This window comes from Ammodytes marinus (genome assembly GCF_949987685.1).
Source record: "Ammodytes marinus genome assembly, chromosome: 17".
NCBI lineage: Eukaryota > Metazoa > Chordata > Actinopteri > Uranoscopiformes > Ammodytidae > Ammodytes > Ammodytes marinus.
The window spans coordinates 27180673-27198699 of NC_137221.1; the positions used below are offsets into that span (position 1 = coordinate 27180673).

The 18027-nt window shown below is 40.7% G+C and overlaps 1 protein-coding gene across 1 annotated transcript in view; it reads left to right on the top strand.

Moving 5' to 3' along the window:
* ptprua (protein tyrosine phosphatase receptor type Ua) overlaps window positions 1-18027 on the top strand; it is a gene marked incomplete at both ends in the record, with an annotated part of 279645 nt that overhangs the window by 130777 nt on the left and 130841 nt on the right. Inside the window, one exon of the mRNA XM_080045126.1 lies at window positions 6638-6909. Within this exon, the coding sequence (XP_079901252.1) occupies window positions 6638-6909 (272 nt within the window). The remainder of the gene's footprint in view (window positions 1-6637; window positions 6910-18027) is intronic.

The following is an 18027-nucleotide window of genomic DNA, read 5'->3' on the forward strand; positions in this document are numbered from 1 at the left end:
TATAACACAAACTTCATGCCCTTTCCTAAGTTAATGGCTGTGTTCAGAAGAAAATGCATTTTCTCAGTGCACAATAAAGAGCAAAGTCTGTCTGTAGATTATCAAGAAAATTCAGAGCTATTCAGGGGCCGTATTCACAAAACATTTTATCTTAGCACTAAGAGTACTCCTAAGGAGCACTAAAAGTTCTTAGTAAGGAGTTATTTCTTAAAACCTGTTCACAAAGCTGATAAGACCAACTTTTACTAAGGAATGGGAGGGACTCCTAAGCTAAGACTAGAGGGCGGGGTTGACCCTGTTGCTATGGATGATGTCATGTTCATACCTTCTATGCCTACAGTGATTGGCTGAGAGGGAATGAGAGCTAAGAGTGAATTTTTGATAGAAACACTGTGGGAGATATCCATATCGTGTCGCTGTATTAAAGTAAAGAATTTTTATATACAATTAATGACAAGTGACACTGATTTAACATGAAACCAAGATACTGCAGGGTTCCCCACACATTTGTTCACAATTAACCTACAATAGCGCCACATAGGCCTATTCATTTAAAATTTTATAATGATTTGAATCGGAAAAAATATCCTCATTGAACAGCTACACGCCATGCACTCTCACTGTATTTCTCTCAACGGCGGACTATGCAGCAATAGTCAGACAGCGACAAACCAGGAAATTCACAATTTAGAAACAACAGCCGGCGAAATCGTAAAGTGCCTGCGGAAGGAAAAAGGCGAGACGCGCAAGTATACAGTAGCGGATCTGTGGAACGGAGGAGATGCTGCGAAGCGCCACATATAGGTCTCTAGTAACAAATTAAACCCAAACGTGACACCAACAGTAACTTTCAGTGCATCGTAAACCCAAAGCAACTGCAGGAAAAGGAACTTAATAAATATTTTTTTTATATAAATGTAATAAATATAAATGTGTCTATACTTTCTAAACATAGCTTTACTAAGATCATTAACCCCTTACAGCTATTAATACAGGCTTACACTACACGACTTTTCACGCGATTTGACAGTCGCAGACAATCTTCCAATGTCGGACTGAAATCACAGAAGTCTTGCTGGAGTTGTGGCGCGTGCACGTAATCTCAGTCATCCGACCCGATTTCAGCCAGTCTTCTTCCCGTCTTGACGTTCCGACATTATCAAACATGTTTGATATTATCGTTAGTCTTAAGGAGTTGGCTCAAGCGAAATGACGTGAACACTGTCACACTCTCTCCTGCACCAAGCACGACGCGACCTGTGTCCGCCTGTGAGGCACTTCTTTCGGACACTTATACATAGCAGCCTCTGCTCGAGATGCAAACTGACCACTGCGCAACCTTAACGGCCTCTGCACACATCCTACCTCTACTGCGCATCTACCTCGCGTCTGCGTCTGACTTTTTGTCACTGACCGTGTAATCAACCTAGAGCGGACACACATCCAACCTCAGATGCACTGCTGATGCGTGTCGGAGGCACGTCTGCAGCGACGCTCCCAAAATGCCATCAAATGGTTGTCTGTGATTTACTCTTAGTGACTTAGGGGTCCTCTCGAGGACTCCTAGCTTTTCATAGATTTAGGAGCTAGTTTTAGCACTAAAATGCTTTGTGAATTACACTTATCTTAAAGAGTTAGGAGTCCTAAAATTAGGAGTGAAACGCCCCTTATTTTTGAGAGTTACTCCTAAATCAGCACATTATGACCTACTCTTAGCCTTAAAATGTTTTGTGAATACGGCCCCAGATCTAAAATAACAGCAGCAATTGTTCTTATATCCTCCATTTTAGTACATTTTAGAATTAGTCCACAAATCACCTGTCATTTACAGTTTTTGCCTAATGCTTAAACACTAATAGTGGTTGCTATGCCCAAAGGATCACAACCTCTAACTTTTGTGACCATGCCCTAAACACAAGCACCAACCCCACAAACACAAGATAGGCTTTGCACTGTGTTTGAAATTCTGCAACACACTTCTTGCAAAACACTACACACTGTTTTTTACACAAGACACATTGTTCAAAAAGGAAATCTCCTGCAATCCTTGTGAAAACACATCTATTTAAAATTCAAAACACAACTAAAATTGGAAAAGCACACAGACTCACACACATTAAAAATAGAAAAATAAAGATAATTGAATACCAATCAGTATGAGCCTTAGCATTACAAATAGACTTCAGATGAGCTCAGCTTCTTTGTAAAACAGTAAGAGTCAGGGGAAGAGGACAAGAGAGAGCGGCAGGAGGACGATGACAAAGGAGACAACAGACGGAGACACAAACAACAGGGACACTATAGTGGACCATGTTATAGATCATGGCCTAACAATATAGGAGCCTGGGCAGAGAGTCCAGCCCAACTACACAGTAGCTCCATAATTAGGACATTTATACTGGATATCAGGAATATTTTCGCTCTTGGTTCTCAAAGGATGACATTGCATGTGATGTCGATGAGGCGATGTGGCCAGATGCAAACGGGAGGCCGTATCCAAAAGATTCATATTCCACCCGCCCCATTCCTTACAACACTGTTTTTATTTTATTTTACTGTAATTATTTCAGAGTTTATATTGACAAACTGAATTGCTTCTTGAACTGCAATACCTATTCATTTTTTTGTTGGCCAAAACAATGACATTGCAAAATACACTTTTTTTTCAGAAGCTTTTTTATTTTTATTTTCATATGTCTAGATGAACTGTAGTGAATCAATCTTTCACAAAAAAAATCTGTATGAAACTTGTAAAGTCAAAAACCATCCAAAGTACTGAATACAGCTGTGTTTTTGCAACATGTGTGTAAGCAATTGGCAAAAACTGTAAACAGCTTGACTGATATGTTTTCTTCAGATGCTTGGTTTTGCCTTAAAATCAGACAAACTAATGGCAAATCTCTTTTTTTGTAAATGATTTGCATCTTTCAAATTTGGACTAACCAAAGCTGGTGAAGGCAGAGGATTAGGAAAGAGAATAAGTGGAGGTGAAGAGTCTGCAGAGTAAATCAGGAAAACAAAGATGATAGAATGTATGGAATGATGGCAAAGTTATAAAGAAGAGGCATTTCTTACTCTTGGGGAGGTCAACAGGACTTGGATCTGAGTTTGGCTTTGGGCCTGTAGAATGTGTGTGTGTGTGTGTGTGTGTGTGTGTGTGTGTGTGTGTGTGTGTGTGTGTGTGTGTGTGTGTGTGTGTGCGTGTGCATGTGTGTGTGTGTGTGAGAGAGAGAGAGAGAGAGAGAGTGAGAGGAGGATGTGTGTGTGTGAGCTGATATGTGTCATGCCTGCATGTCAGTGTGAGGGTATTACAGCCATCTCTCTGGTTTAAGCATTCCCATGGCTGCCGTTATGGCCTAATAACAGTGTCAGTGTGATTAATGGCAGCGGGCAGGACTCTGATAGCACTCTTAACGTTACAGTACATCAGCAACTACACTACCCACAACCCCCTGCTTTCCGTGCTGGCCCCACCACGGCCTTCTTGATGTTATCGCAGTGTTATAACCGCTGCACTGGATGTGAAGGCTACTTGTGCAATTAGCATGCAAGACTCTCAGCCTCAAAGACTGGATCTGATTATAATGATTAGAAGATAAGAAGCTAGGGAGGAAAAGCCTTTTGATCCCCAAGGACAACCAGTCCTAGGTAATACACTTACCACCTGTCCTGTTGCCTCCAGGTGTTACCTTCAGCACTGTTTAACATTTTTTTTATATGATTTAGTGATTGTGAAGTGCTTTCAAATTTGCTACATGGATCCATCCTCTTATTAATACTTTTGGAAACCCAAAGGTAAAAGTGATCCCTTAATGCTTTGATGCAGATGTAACTTGTGTTTCCACCGTCGCCAGCACCCTTTCTATGTATGTGGGGTTAATGCCAAATGGCAATGGCTGCGACCACAGTATATAAAGTCTATGGATTAGAGCTGTTGAAAGGCGCTGGCCCAGGCAGCTAGGTAACTATGATGACATCATAGCAGCGGGACACAGTGTTGCCCGCTGATAAAATTCAAAGATGAAGAAAAGTGCCACAGAATAAGCAAAGAGCTACGCAGAGCCACCCTCTTGAGACCCTTTGGTATGGCTTTTGTTCCCCAACAAAACGGGGAAAAAACTGAATACGGTACGCTCATTTTGGTACCCTTTCCAACTTTTGACAGTGAAACACAAATAATGGTGCATTACCGTACCGTACCTAACATAACTGTACCACTGAGTGGATCTTCAGTGAACATCTAAAAATACATTTATGTTGTGGAGGCTTATCCCTATACATTAGTTATTTCATCCATGGGTTTTTCCAGGATGTAGAATATTTCTTATTTATTAAATAAAATTTCACAGGGACATAACATGTGCTGTTTTAAGTGTTAAATAAGCTTTAACAAGCATGTCAGTTTTTTTTCTAACTTTGGATTGAGTTTCCTGCTGATGTGAAGGCCACAGTCAAAGGCAAATCTTCCTCCTACACTTCCCCTCGCTCTACTGTGGCCAGTGTGTTTCTCTGCTGTGCTGTCGAGAAGCGAGAGCCAGCAGTGGTTCTGTGAACCTCATTTCAAAATAAAAGCCCAATCAAGCCTGACACCCAGTGCACCCACATATCTATCCTGGGCTGAGGTGTTGCTAAAAGAGTTGGATCTTGTTATTTTTTTTATACTTCAGGTCACTCAGTACCGTGCAGCTGGTGGAAATGCTATTTGTGAAGTTAAAGCGGCTATGAGTAACATTTAAATATCTTTTAAACAGCCTCATGTTTCCTCTGATAATCATAAATTACCTTTAACAGCAAACGAGACCATCAGTGCAAAGAAAGAAGTTTTTATATAGTTTTTATTACTGCTTTTGGTCTGGTCGCACACCCAGTCCGATTTTCGGTTTGCTCGTGCAGGCTCTATGGTCACATATCCGTATTGGTCGCAGATTTCAGTGTAGCGCTGCAACGCGATTTGAAAAGCCTATCTGTCCAGGTGAGGGAAGGGGAGTTTGAGACAGTTATTTGTCGTCATAATGACTGATAACGGGGCTGAACCATCAAAGAAAAAAAAGAGAATGCAATGAAGAAAAGCTAAAAGGGAGAGTTATATAGGCTACGGGCGGGACGAGGGCGTTGCCAAGCAACGTGTATACAATTTCACGAGAGCGAAACTAGACTGCAGTGCTGTTTACTCCTAAATGAATGAGCGGTTGGTACTAACACAAAGTTTGCTTTGCTTCACCATCATCAGATAACCATTATCTGAAATAGTCATTATTTACATCAACAACACAAACACATTACCTCATGGTGATCCATACTAACTGCCGTCTCTCGTTCATTCGCTTTCTGTGAGGACACGTAATCTTTCAGCTCCGTGAGAGAGAGTAGTTAGGTGACGCTGCTGCATCAACTCATTGCAATCAGGTGTGTGTAGCACTGACTGGCATTAGTTGATGCAGTGTCAAAACCACTCTCACGGAGCCGAAAAGAGTCCTCACACTTTCAACACACGGACATGCACTATATTGCGCCCATCTCAGTTCACACTCGCACGCCTGGCACGAGCTATAAAACAGCTTTGCGACAGCGGGCGTCGTAAAAATACTACTGCTTTTGTCCAAAGGGGACGCCAACGTGCCATGTTACTCGTAGTGGCTTTAATAATGATATTGAGCAACATCTGTTAGGAAGAAGAGGCTTTGCTGTTTTATTAGAACTCAACTTTCACCCTGCTCCTAGGCTGCATTCACATGAAATAAGGAAAACTGTAGACTGCAAACCGTATGTCATTGAAGTGGAAGAGAGCAGGACGGTAAAAAATGTTTTTAAGATTATTTTTGGGAATTTTCAAGCTTTATTAGACAGTACAGAGTTGAAATGGGGAGACAGGGAGGGAGGGGGATGACATGCAGTATATGTCCACGGGTCAGACTTGAACCCACGACTATGCAAGGAGGGCCTGATCCGATATGGTACACGCTCTATCCACTACGCCACCGGAGCGCCCGGACGGTTACATTTTATTTGGGCGGCAGATAATCCTAGCAACGGTCAACATTTTGCCAGTCTCCCTAAATTTGATTTAATAGCCTACATTTTATTTATTTCCTTGAAACAATACGATATCATCATAGCAACACATTGTCATGCGTGTTTCCTTGTCACCTACCGTATAATGTTTTACGGTCCGGCTCATTACATGTGAATGCAGCAAAAGTCTCAGTAAGCAGTCTCCAAAATTCTGCCAATACTAATTAAACTTTCAAATGGGCAATAGTTGATAGTTACATACTTCTTCCTGTGTGGACACATCAGTGCTTTTTACGTTCAATGTTTATACTCAGTCTGCACATTTTCTTGGTTTACTGTATATTGAACACATTGTAAATAATGTTCTTCATATTGCACATTTTCAATTCATTTACTTTTCTATACTGCTAGGATTTGCCCAACTTTTGCACTATCTAGAATGATTTATTGCATATTTTAATTATACTGTATATTTGTATTGTACTTGTGTACTCATTGTGGCATGTGTGCAAAAGAGAAACGTAATTACGATTCCTCTGTATGTCTTGCACATATTGCAGAAATTGACAATAAAGTTGACTTGACTTGACTTGACCCCCTCTCTCTCTGTCTCCCGGCCCTGCAGGCTCCTTCATGATGGTGAATTCCTCGCAGCACTTCGGGGGCCAGCGGGCTCAGCTGCTCCTGCTGCCGCTCAGCGAGAACGACACCCACTGCATCCAGTTCAGCTACTTCCTGTACAGCCGCGACGGCCACAGCCCCGGGGCCCTGCAGCTCTACATCCGGGTCAACGGGGGCCCCAAGGGCAGCGCCGTCTGGAACATCTCAGGCTCCCAGGGGCACCAGTGGCACCAGGTGGAGCTGGCTGTCAGCACCTTCTGGCCCAGCGAATACCAGGTGAGAGAAGTTTGTACACTGGATTTAGCAGAGACTTTCCACCAAATGTTCTAGAATAGTTTATTGCTTTGAGCGATGAATCCAAACACAGAAAAGCTCACTTCATGGTTTAAGTGAAGAGGATAACTAATGAGCAGACAGGTAGACAGGCAGATGGGTAGGCTGCACTGTAACAATTAAAAAGAAGATAAGAACAATTCTAATTTTCAAGGCTGTTTAAACTCTTTAAGTTTTAAGGAAAACTCCCCTTATTCAGCGATCTTTTGTTGAGATAACTTTAATATTTTTGAATAAAATCTATCATATTTAAAACTTAAAATGGTGAGTTATACATACTAAGAATTTCAAACAATAACAGTGGTGCCAAGTAATTATCTGTCATACAAATATCAAACAAAACCAAGTCTGTCAAAATGTTGAATATAACATTGAAAGTGTCTGGAAAAAGTTGGCACAACCTTTACTTTTTGTAAGTTTTATTATGTAGAACTTATGAGTTGAACTTACATTACGTACATTACAAAGTTGTCCTTACTTTTCATTTTTACTGCAGTTATGGGTTCATGTAGGAAGACAAACAGGTAGATACAGGTAGACAGGTGGCCTGAAAGCAGAGGCAGAACCAAACTATATTGTAAAAAAAAGAACTATGAACTAGTTCATTTTTGAACTGTGAAATTAGTTCACAATTTTGAATTATGACCTGAGCTATTTCATTTTAAAGTGTGTGAACTGAACTTTCAACTAGTTCCTGTAGAAAGTGAACTTTCCCAACACTGTTGCTGGATATATCAGGCAGACAGCCTGGGAAATGTACAGGGGTGGTGGAGGAGACCTCAGCCAGGTGGCCTCAGGGCAGGGCTGAGGTGTAGAAGGAGACCTTGGGCAGAAGGCCTGGGGGCTAGACAGCTGGCTCCAGAAGAGTTGGATGCAGTTTGAGGGAGGCTACTGGAGTGCAGGGCAGAGGGACAGTGATTCAGATAGCTGATTTGGGGTCAGGCAGACAGTTGGTATAGGCAGCCAAAATGCAAAAATGTGAACTTCCATGCATTAATCAGAATTCATTAACTTTTGTTATCAATTTATTTAATTGTTATGGCAGTTAGGTGACTTTTCGCTTATGTTGTCAGACCTCTGTCAATCAAGTGTGATCAACCTACCCACAGCTCTGATGAAACAGATTAGCTGTTTTTTTTTCAAATGAATATACAGTATAGGGGAGAATATGGTAATCTGAGCCACTTTTTACATTTGCTCCCCTCTAAGGAAGCTAAAATGATTTATCGCTCAAATTTACACATTTCCCATTAATTCAGGATGTTTCCTAGAAATGGGCATTAGCAGATTTTTTTCAAGACAAAGGGAAGTGAAAATATGATTGTTTTTAAAAAAAGTTGTCATGTGGCTCACTTTACCCCAGCTGTGGGGTAAACTGAGACGGACCAGAAAAAATCAAAGGGGTAAAGTGAACCAGCTGGGGGTAAACTGATCCACTTACTTTTTCCACTATGAAACTACCATAACAACACATATTGTAACAGTTAGAATCCTGAAAGCTAGCCACACATTCCAGAACTAATGTCGGACTAGTAAAATAATGATGGGGTTTGGTCAATTAAGCAAAGCACATTTTCTAAACACTTGAAAGTAACTCTGAACAAAATCAAATACAACATATTATAATTCAAAAGGTTTTAATAAGATTCAAATGAAAGATAGAACCAGTTAGATTAGAACACAGGACCCTTAGAGCCAGCTTGTGTCTGGGGGTCAAAGCATAGGAAAATCAGAACCAGCGAGAACAGCCTGGGACTCAGAACACAGGAGAAGACCCAACTGGATTATAACATCAGCCTGTCATACTCTACAACTAGGCCTACTCTACATTCCAGCCCTGAAGGTTACAGGGAAAGATGAGAAGGTGCTCTTTCCGTGTGGTTGCCCCAGGTCGTCTTCCTGGTGTATTTCCTTGGCATGATGGCTTTTCTACAATGTGTATGACATTAAAATAAAACATATGTTATGTAATATTACATTAAAATATGTTTAAGACTAAACTTAACTTGTGCCTCATGGTGGGGGAAAGTGAGACAGTGTCAATTTGAGAAAAAACTACCTCTCTTAGCATTTCAGGCTAATCTTTAGCTAATATCATCACATGGTTTTTATATGTTGGTAGTTCATCAACACGTATGATAGAAGTTTTTGTACGTGAATACATTTGCTTTGGCACAACAGTTGATTAAGTTGACAGCAAGAAAATTTACTTTTACATGCAAAATACCTATTTTGGTGAAAAAACATGCTTACCACAGCACCATGAGGTCCTCTCTTTCAGGGCCATGGGGAAATGAGAGGGGCTTGAAAACATATATCTCACATGACCAAAACATTTTCCGTTGCCTAGATACAGGGGGTGGCTCACATTACCCGATGCCTCAGATTCCCCCGTTCTCCCCTACTATATAATACTTACATTTATGTTTTCTGTTGTTTCACATGTTCATCTTGATTGGTGCTCATGCAGTCTACTTTATCAGTTGATTTAGCCAGTGATGTGCCAACACACTGTTCTCTTCCTCTCATTGCAGCTGTTGAGCTCATGCACCATTTAGTCAGAAATAATGGAACTGTTACCTGGTAGATAATTATAGATTTGTTCATTGGATCTAGACAAACAGAAAACCCCACCACAATTTTCCCAGAGTCCAAAAATTGTTAATTTGTGTTTCTCATACATCAGAGTCAATTGTCATCAGAGTTGTTGTGTGTTGGATTGAAAGATTGAACAGAAGCCTTAGTTTTAAACGTATGGTGTCATGTTTGAAAGATATACAGTATGTTCTGGGGTTGAATTGAGATGAATATAGGATCTGTGTTTTCTGAGCTTGACCACTAAGTGTAAATACTTTAGGACCAAGAGACTAAGCCACCATGTCTCTGATGGTTTCATTATGACTGTTCTCTTGTTAATCTGTCTCCTGTGCGTCCCCAACTTTATGGAAGAGCTCAATTATTACTAATGTGCCCCTTGAAAAAATACAATTATAAGTTAACTTTTAGTTAACTCTTAGATAAGTTACAAGTTGGTGACAGAAAATGTATTGTAATTCTAGAAGTAATTTAACATAAGGGTCACAGCTTCACAAATGGATACATGGAGTGCTTTAGCAAGGCCTTCTCAGCTTTATTTATTTACAATAACATGAATACACTTGATATACTGCTCATAATTAATAAGACATCAGTGTGGATTTTGGGAAATAGTGATGGACATTTTTCATTATGTGATATTTTACATGAGGAATGATTAATCAGTAATCAGAAAATAATGAATACATGAATAAATAATAAACATAATTGCTTGTTGAAACTTTTTCAGACAGCGTCTGCCTGTGATATGATGTTGGACTGATTCACTTCCCCCACTTTTCTGAAAACCTTTGTTCAAAAACCCAGTCAGATTTGTCTTCACTTATGATGTCATAAGGGGAGAAGCTATGCCCCTTCATTACCAACCCAGCTTAGCAATTCCTCCACCTGTGTTTTAGAGAGAGGCTGTAAAGAGGAGATTCAGCAATGCCATTGTGAGGGACATACGGTAAAAGTTGTTTTGGACACTACACCATGAAAACAGTTTGTATTAGAAACCCAACTTACAATTTGAACCTGAACATTTGCATAATATGTGACCTTAAAGGCCTATATTTTGTTTTGTCATAATAAACATAATTCTAAAAAACTTCAGGTTAGGGATGGGAATCGAGACCCGGTTCCTCTTCAGAACCGGTGCCGAGTCAACCAATTCCCGCTTATCGGTTCCGCTTGTTGCAAATATGTCATGACTTGACACTCGCGCTGCTTTGTTTTGGTTCAGAACGCAGCAAACATGGCGTTGAGACAGAATCTCTCTAAATGTTGGTTGTTTTTCACTTGAAAAGACGACAATATGGCCACTTGCAACAATTGTAAAGTTTCCATTTCGTCAAATGACACGCGCACAAGCGAGCAGACAGCGATCCTGACGGTTAAACGTTAAACGTTTAAATGTCCGCTGCCTGTCTAGTCGACACCAGAATTGCCCATTGGACTTGTACATACAATGTGTGAGAATTAACGTGTGTGTAGGCATATGTGTGGGCTAATAAAAGAGGGAGAGAGATAAAAAGGTGAGAGCAGCATAAAGCAAAGCAAAAAGGTTTTCTTGACCGCTGCCTTAAGCCCCGCAGTGTTTACTCACTTTCGTCAGCTGGTTTGTTCCTTTTTCCTTCCGTCAGCTGTTCTGCTGCCTTTACGCACGGCGGGTCGAGACGAACCCAAAACAACAAACAGCGGAACTCGGCGGTGATAAGGAAACAATAGTCTACACTTAAGTTTAACAATAAACGTCATAAAGACACACTTAAAATAACGATCTCTGCCCATACAAAAAGCACTGACTTGGACAACTTGATGGAGCGATCGATGTGCAAAAACCATCCGGCACATGTGTCTGATGACGGGCCGTTATAATAATAAACAGTGAGCGAGCTTATAAAAAAGGAAGAGAGATAAAAAAGCGAGAGCCTTTTTCTTTTTCCTCCCGTCAGCTGTTCTAATGCACCCTTTACGCACGGTGGTTGAGACGAACCCTACACTAAAGTTAAACATGACACTTTGTAACTACACACTTAAAATAGTGATCTCTGCCCATACAAAAAAAAGACTTGGATTACTTGAGGAGCGACCGATGTGCAAATGTGTCTGATGACGGGCCGTTATATTAATAATAAACAGCGCGCTGCACATTTGAACAGCATGTACATTAAATATCTCGTATCCTTCCTGAGAGGGCATACATGATATTTTTTCTGCAAACAAATGGTTAATTTGCCAAAGTTGATAGTTGGTCTTATCTTTACAGAAGACTTCTTTGTATTTTTTATGTCAGTTGAATTTTGTTTCAAGTTGAATGCAAATGAGCACAGTTAATATTCCAAAAGGCACAAGCTCTTCCTTGACTGTTTTCAGTCTGTGTTTTTAGTTTTTAGGGAACATAATGGCATTTGGGCTTAAAAAGGCAAACCTTTTTTTTCTGTCCGGAACAATTAATGTTAAAATTGACAATTTCCTAATCCTAAATTACTCTTGATAATTTTTGCACACACTAGACACACTTCTGATCAGATATGTAAGCAGGTTAATACAAATAAACGCATTTGTACTTATTTTCTCACACAATGAGAATCGATAAGAGAATCGATAAGGAATCGGATCGATAAGCAGAATCGGAATCAGAATCGTTAAATTCTTATCAATTCCCATCCCTACTTCAGGTGTAACTTAGCAAGGCACTAAACCACCAAGTGCTCCATTGAGCGGCTCAGTTGTCACAAAATACGAAACTGTGGCTACTACTGTCAGCCTCAAAAGCTTTTATCATCTTTCTACCTATCGTTCAAACCACATGCGAGAATTGGCTAATTGCGGCTGTGTCATATATCACAGTGGCTCGATATGTGTGTAATTACAGTGGGCGTGTGTTTTATTGTGTCCTTATTTATTGGTCAATTTACCTGCCTGCTGCAGTGTGATCAATAGCTCCGTTTGACGTTTGTATCTGCAACACCGCATTACTAGCGCTGTAGTGTAGCTTGTGAGGTTGTGATGAAGCCGTGCAGACCTGTCTCACCTAATAACATTATAAAAAAAACAGAACATTAATGAGAGGGCATTGTTTGGTGTAAGGGATTGTGGGGAGCGTGGGTCTGCCGAACAGTCAATTGACCTCGATTCCGTGTGACCCTCAGTGTGGGGGATTGCGAGCGGGGTGTTTTGGTTCCATAACCTTGGCGCACTCTGGGGCCCCCCAGCTCAATGAATCAAGAGCCAGTTAATGAGATTAGAGGACTGCACAGATCAATGAGGACAGCATCCTCGGCTCCTCCTGTCCCGGGCAATTCTCACAAACAGCCAAACTGATTTGAAGTAATGATTTTCTTCCCTTATGGATGGAAGAAGTTTGTCTGCCTAGCACCGTAGCATAGGAGGGGGGTGTAGGCAGGGGGGTGGCTGCTCTCAAAGGAGGCTGATGAGGTGTACAATCAGACGGGAAGTCCCAGGCTGGGAGTTTGCTCAGCACTGTAGTGTTTGCCGTTTGGACAGGCGTGCATAAGCAATGTTATCTGCTATTCTGGCGATGTACAGGGTATGTATGTCCAAGCTGCCTGTGCGATGAGAAGGCACCGTTCTCTAAAGTCCTCCCACCAGGCATGTAGACACATGACAGATTGTTTTATTTGCTCTGTAAACCTGGATGGATCGGCTGCATGCAATGACGCAAGTAAAGCTGTGCAGATGAGTTAGCAGGCTTTAAAATAAGCTTGAAGGAACAAAGTGGATCTACAGGCACTTTGCATTGACATGGTAATGGTTCGACTCTGCCCTACCCTACTGTACTCTACCCATCCTACCCTACCCTAGAAAAGTAGAAGATTAGATCTGATACCATGTAGTGGAAAAGTGCTATATTTGCACCTTTGTCTTTGCCCTGGGAACAGTCAAAGCACATCACAGACCCCACAGGGCTCAACTCATCCATCCAGTCCCATTGATAAAGATCTCTGTCCAGCAGTTCCAGCCAACAGATCAGGCCGCAGGGGAGCAGCTCTACGAGGGGAGAGAACTACCACTTCACAAGGGCTTGGACCAGAATGTGTGTGTGTAGCGGTGGTTGAGATTAAATAAGCAAGCATCAACACACCCTCAGGAAAGACAGCCGGGTCCAGAGATAAGTTGGATTGTGATCAAACTGTGTTGTTGGTCTTTCGTATTTAGCCTTTCCATTATATGAGATTTCAAAGTTCAGTGCAAATGAGTTTCAAATGTTCATGTATTCATTTAATATTTTGTCCTAAAATCAGATCTTTTCCCTGGCTCATCCAACATTTTAGTGACTTTAGCAAGGAAAGTTTTCAGTTTCAGTATCAAGCTTTATTTGCCAAATAACATAAATGTAGGAATACATTTTTAGGAAAGGAATACTTTGGGTTAAAAGTAGAGAGCAATTGAAACTAGAAAAAAATCCCGCAGAGATTTTAAAAGTACAGGCCCCCCGGCGCTGACCGCCAGCCCCGCATCCTCGCCGATCGAACAGACATTTTGGTCAATGGGGGAACCTTTTTTTGAGCTATCTTGCTAAAACTTTATACATGTGTGTATGTTGGTCCCCAAAGGCTGTGTATACAATTTGGTGATGATAGGTTGGAAATCCATAAAGTAGATGGCACTTGACTGTTAATTCCAGCATAACGCAGACCTACTTCGAGCAACACTTTTCAGAAGTGGCGAGGGATCTTCATTAACCTTTAGTTTTTAACGTGCTTTTGAGTTTTGGCAAAGAGATTGTCATTGGTCGATGTAAGTTCTCAGAGGGCTGGCTTCAGAACCATTAATTTATATAATAAGCATGGAACCATTTGTATTCGGATGTCAAATATAGACTGAATAATATACCGGGAATCCTGAATAGTTTAGTCTGGAAAAGTATGGAATTTTAAAAACTAAAATGTGTAGGAACCCTGAGTATTATTAATGGGCTAATATTTATACCACAATAGGCGATGTATAATGATCTTTTGGGAGAAAACAAGCAATTCCATGTTAAATCAGACATTCATCACCCCCCATATAGCCAGAATAGAATGATCCTTGTTTCAGAACCACATTGTGACTATTCGACTCTGAGATATCAAATTCTTACATTAAAAAATAGTATTTGGTATGTATTATATGAATGTGAAAACAATGTGGCAATGGGGAAGAGATTGTTGATAATCCATCCAAGTGTCTCATCTTCATTATCTATTGAACCTATATTCATCACCTGAACCGTTATGGAACTTCATAGTGGGTTTCAGCTCAATGACATTGACTCTGGTTAGCAGACTGGACTTTAGACAGTCATGGCTTTGAGGGACAGAAATGCACATTGGTTCTCTCTCCCTGTCAGTTTGGGAAGTACAGTGCTGTTTTCAAAAGTCCGGCATCTCTCCTTTGAGATTTTTATTCTTTTCTTTTTCTGGGTTATTTTTTACTCCGCAACGGATTTGTCCTCCTTATCCCACCATCTTTATTCACAGTGCATCTAACTATTTAGTCCCCTTCCCTCTTATCTTCTCTATTCATATCTCCTTTGCGTACCCATTTTATTTATTTCTATTTATTTATTTCTCCTACTAACTCACCACCTTATTTCACCCAGGCAGTAAAGTGGAGTGGCAGGGTTGGCTGAACCATTACCTTTTGAGTCCTCATAAAGCAGGGTCGTCCATATAGAGGTCAGGTCCTTGGGTGTTCCTGGAGATGGTGCTGACTTTAAAGTGATTAAAAGGAACTTTCATTGTTAGTTGATTCTAGCGATGAGTGAACTGATTGTTATGTTGTACAGTGATGGAATTTCCCTTTCAGTGCCACCGTCATGCGATACAAAATACACCTCAATGTTACTAGCTGATAAGTGGCTCAAATGAACTATGCTAGCATTTAGCATAATGTACTGTAGCACTTCGGGACACACTGTTTGATTGATGCTCAAAACTGCCAGGCATAGCATCAGATCAGTCAAACATAGCATCATTTTAAAAACAATGAGTTTCATTCAGTTTAAAACATTTACAAAAAAAACGCTCTGGTTCTCTATGTCCTAATGAGTTATTTAAAGTAGATTGAGCAAACATTGAGCTAACAATTTTACAAAAAAACTGCAAAAAGTGAAAGTTTCTTAATAATTTCTGATGACACTAACTCGTTATTGTTACGTTAATGAACAGCAATCAGCATATTCAATTAATACACTAATGTATGTTACGGTGGTGTCAGACAGGCAGGCAAGCAGGACCCAAATGCAAGACGTTTCAAGAAAATGTTCATTTATTAGCTGCAAAAATACAACAAAAAAGGCCAACAGGCAAAAAGGCAAAAGACCAGGAGTACAAGAAAAACACAAGTAAAGCAGGGAACACAAAGGACAAGGACTCACCGACACTGACGCGAAAAAGGAACAACGGAACACAAGGAGTATATATAATAGACACAAGACAGGGTAGACAACGAGGGACAGGTGCAACACATTAGGGGAGGGAGCAGCAATCACACAGGATGGAAACTTGACAGGACATGGGGAGGAGCAAGACAGACATACCAAAATAAAACAGGAAACACGGGTAACACCAAAACAAGACAAGACAAAGACAGACCATGACAATGTATGGCTTAAAGATCTCCTATTATACTACTTTTCTGGTCGTAATTTCTTGTTAAAAGCTGCTATAGAGCAACCTGACATGAATCACATCACAAAAAACCATGTAGATTTTCGGGACACTCTTCCTCTCACCCTAGTGCACACTGCAGTCTCTCTCAACACTCAGCTTTGTGCTTCTCCGCTCTCTCCCCCCCCCCCCCCTTCAAACCCCACTCCATTGTGATTGGTTACCTTCCTTCCAGAACACTTTCAGTGGCGTGAGGCAGACTTGAGCAGGAAGGTGGCAGCATTACCATACATGGAAACATCCGCTTGTGTGACGAAAAGAATGTCCGTGTGACGAAAAGAATGTCCGGAAATTCTGAACCGCTTTGAACACGTGACTTCTCGACCGGCTGCCCTAGTGTTTAGTGCTCTGCACAGACACCCCAGACGGTCAGCAGGGAATACGTCTTAATGCATGTACGTAATTATTTGATACGCTAGTATGGTTAAACATGACTATAAATCATTATAACAACGTTTACAGGTCATAAAAGTCAAAAAGTATAATAGGTCCACTTTAAGGTCAATGTTGTTGGTCTGGGATATGTGGATGTGCCACTAGCTCCTAAAAGTCCCAAAATGTGCACAAACCTGAGATAGTCTTTAAAGAGCACATTTAGTAAAAAAAAAAATAATAATAATAAATCTTATTATGGTGAATGGTAAATAGACTCCACTTATATAGCGCTTTTCCCTGTTTTTTCACAGACTCAAAGCGCTTAACATTGTTTTTTACACATTCACCCAATCACACACACATTCATACACCAATAGCAGCAGCTACCACGCAAACTAATTATCTTCTTCTGTATCATCGGTAACAAATAGAACACAAACACGACACTGAATGTGCACATTTCAGTGAACAGAATTACAAGCGGTGTGTGTGTCTGTGTGTGCATTCTAAATGACACAATTTCATTATTTTTAATTTCCTTTAAAATGGATTAAAGACTAAAAAAGTCCCGCACACTGTCTTGTTTCTCACACTGATAATAATGTATTGGTAATAAGGCAACATTTCAGTCCGCACACCTTTGTCAGGCATAATTCTGAACATTCTGAAAATGTATTGAAATCCTATGCTTGTGAAAACAGGTGAGTTTTTTAAAATTGGGGACTGAACATTTTATAAAGTTCTAGTAATAGTCTGGTGTATTTTTCAGTTTGTGTTAATTCTAGCGCTCCCTTTTGGACAAAGTGGTGTTTTTACCACGCCAGCTGTTGTTCCTGAGTGAGCGTACCCATGACAAAGGCATTCAGAAAAACTATATAAAGATAGCATCCTTTGCACAGATGGTCTCCTTTGCTGTAACATGGAATTTATGATCATCAGAGGAAAAATTAGACTGTTTCAGAAATATTTAAAACACCACGAGAGGCTATCTCTACAGCTACACTGTTCATAAATGTGTCATGGCACAGCAACTCCACTGTGATTTCTCTCTCACACACACACACACACACACACATGTGCGCGTGCGCGCGCAACCACACACACAAACACACACAAAGAGAGCATTCAGCATATGCTGTCTGCTCCTCCGGCGGCACACTGCAGTGGAATGACTGAATACACCTCAATTTATTTTTCCTCCGCCTGCAGAGAGAGAGGGTGGCGTGCGCAATTGCACATCATACATTACAATGTTTTACTGCCATGTTGCCAATACGGATCGATAGTGTTGCCCTCTCTCTAACTAAGATATCAATTAACAGAACATGGTTGCAATTTCGTTCACCACATTCCTCAAATGATTTGCGTGGTTAAATAAATCAAAGTGCTCGTGAAGGTTGTTGGCGTGCGTGGATCAATTGGGAGCTGGGTC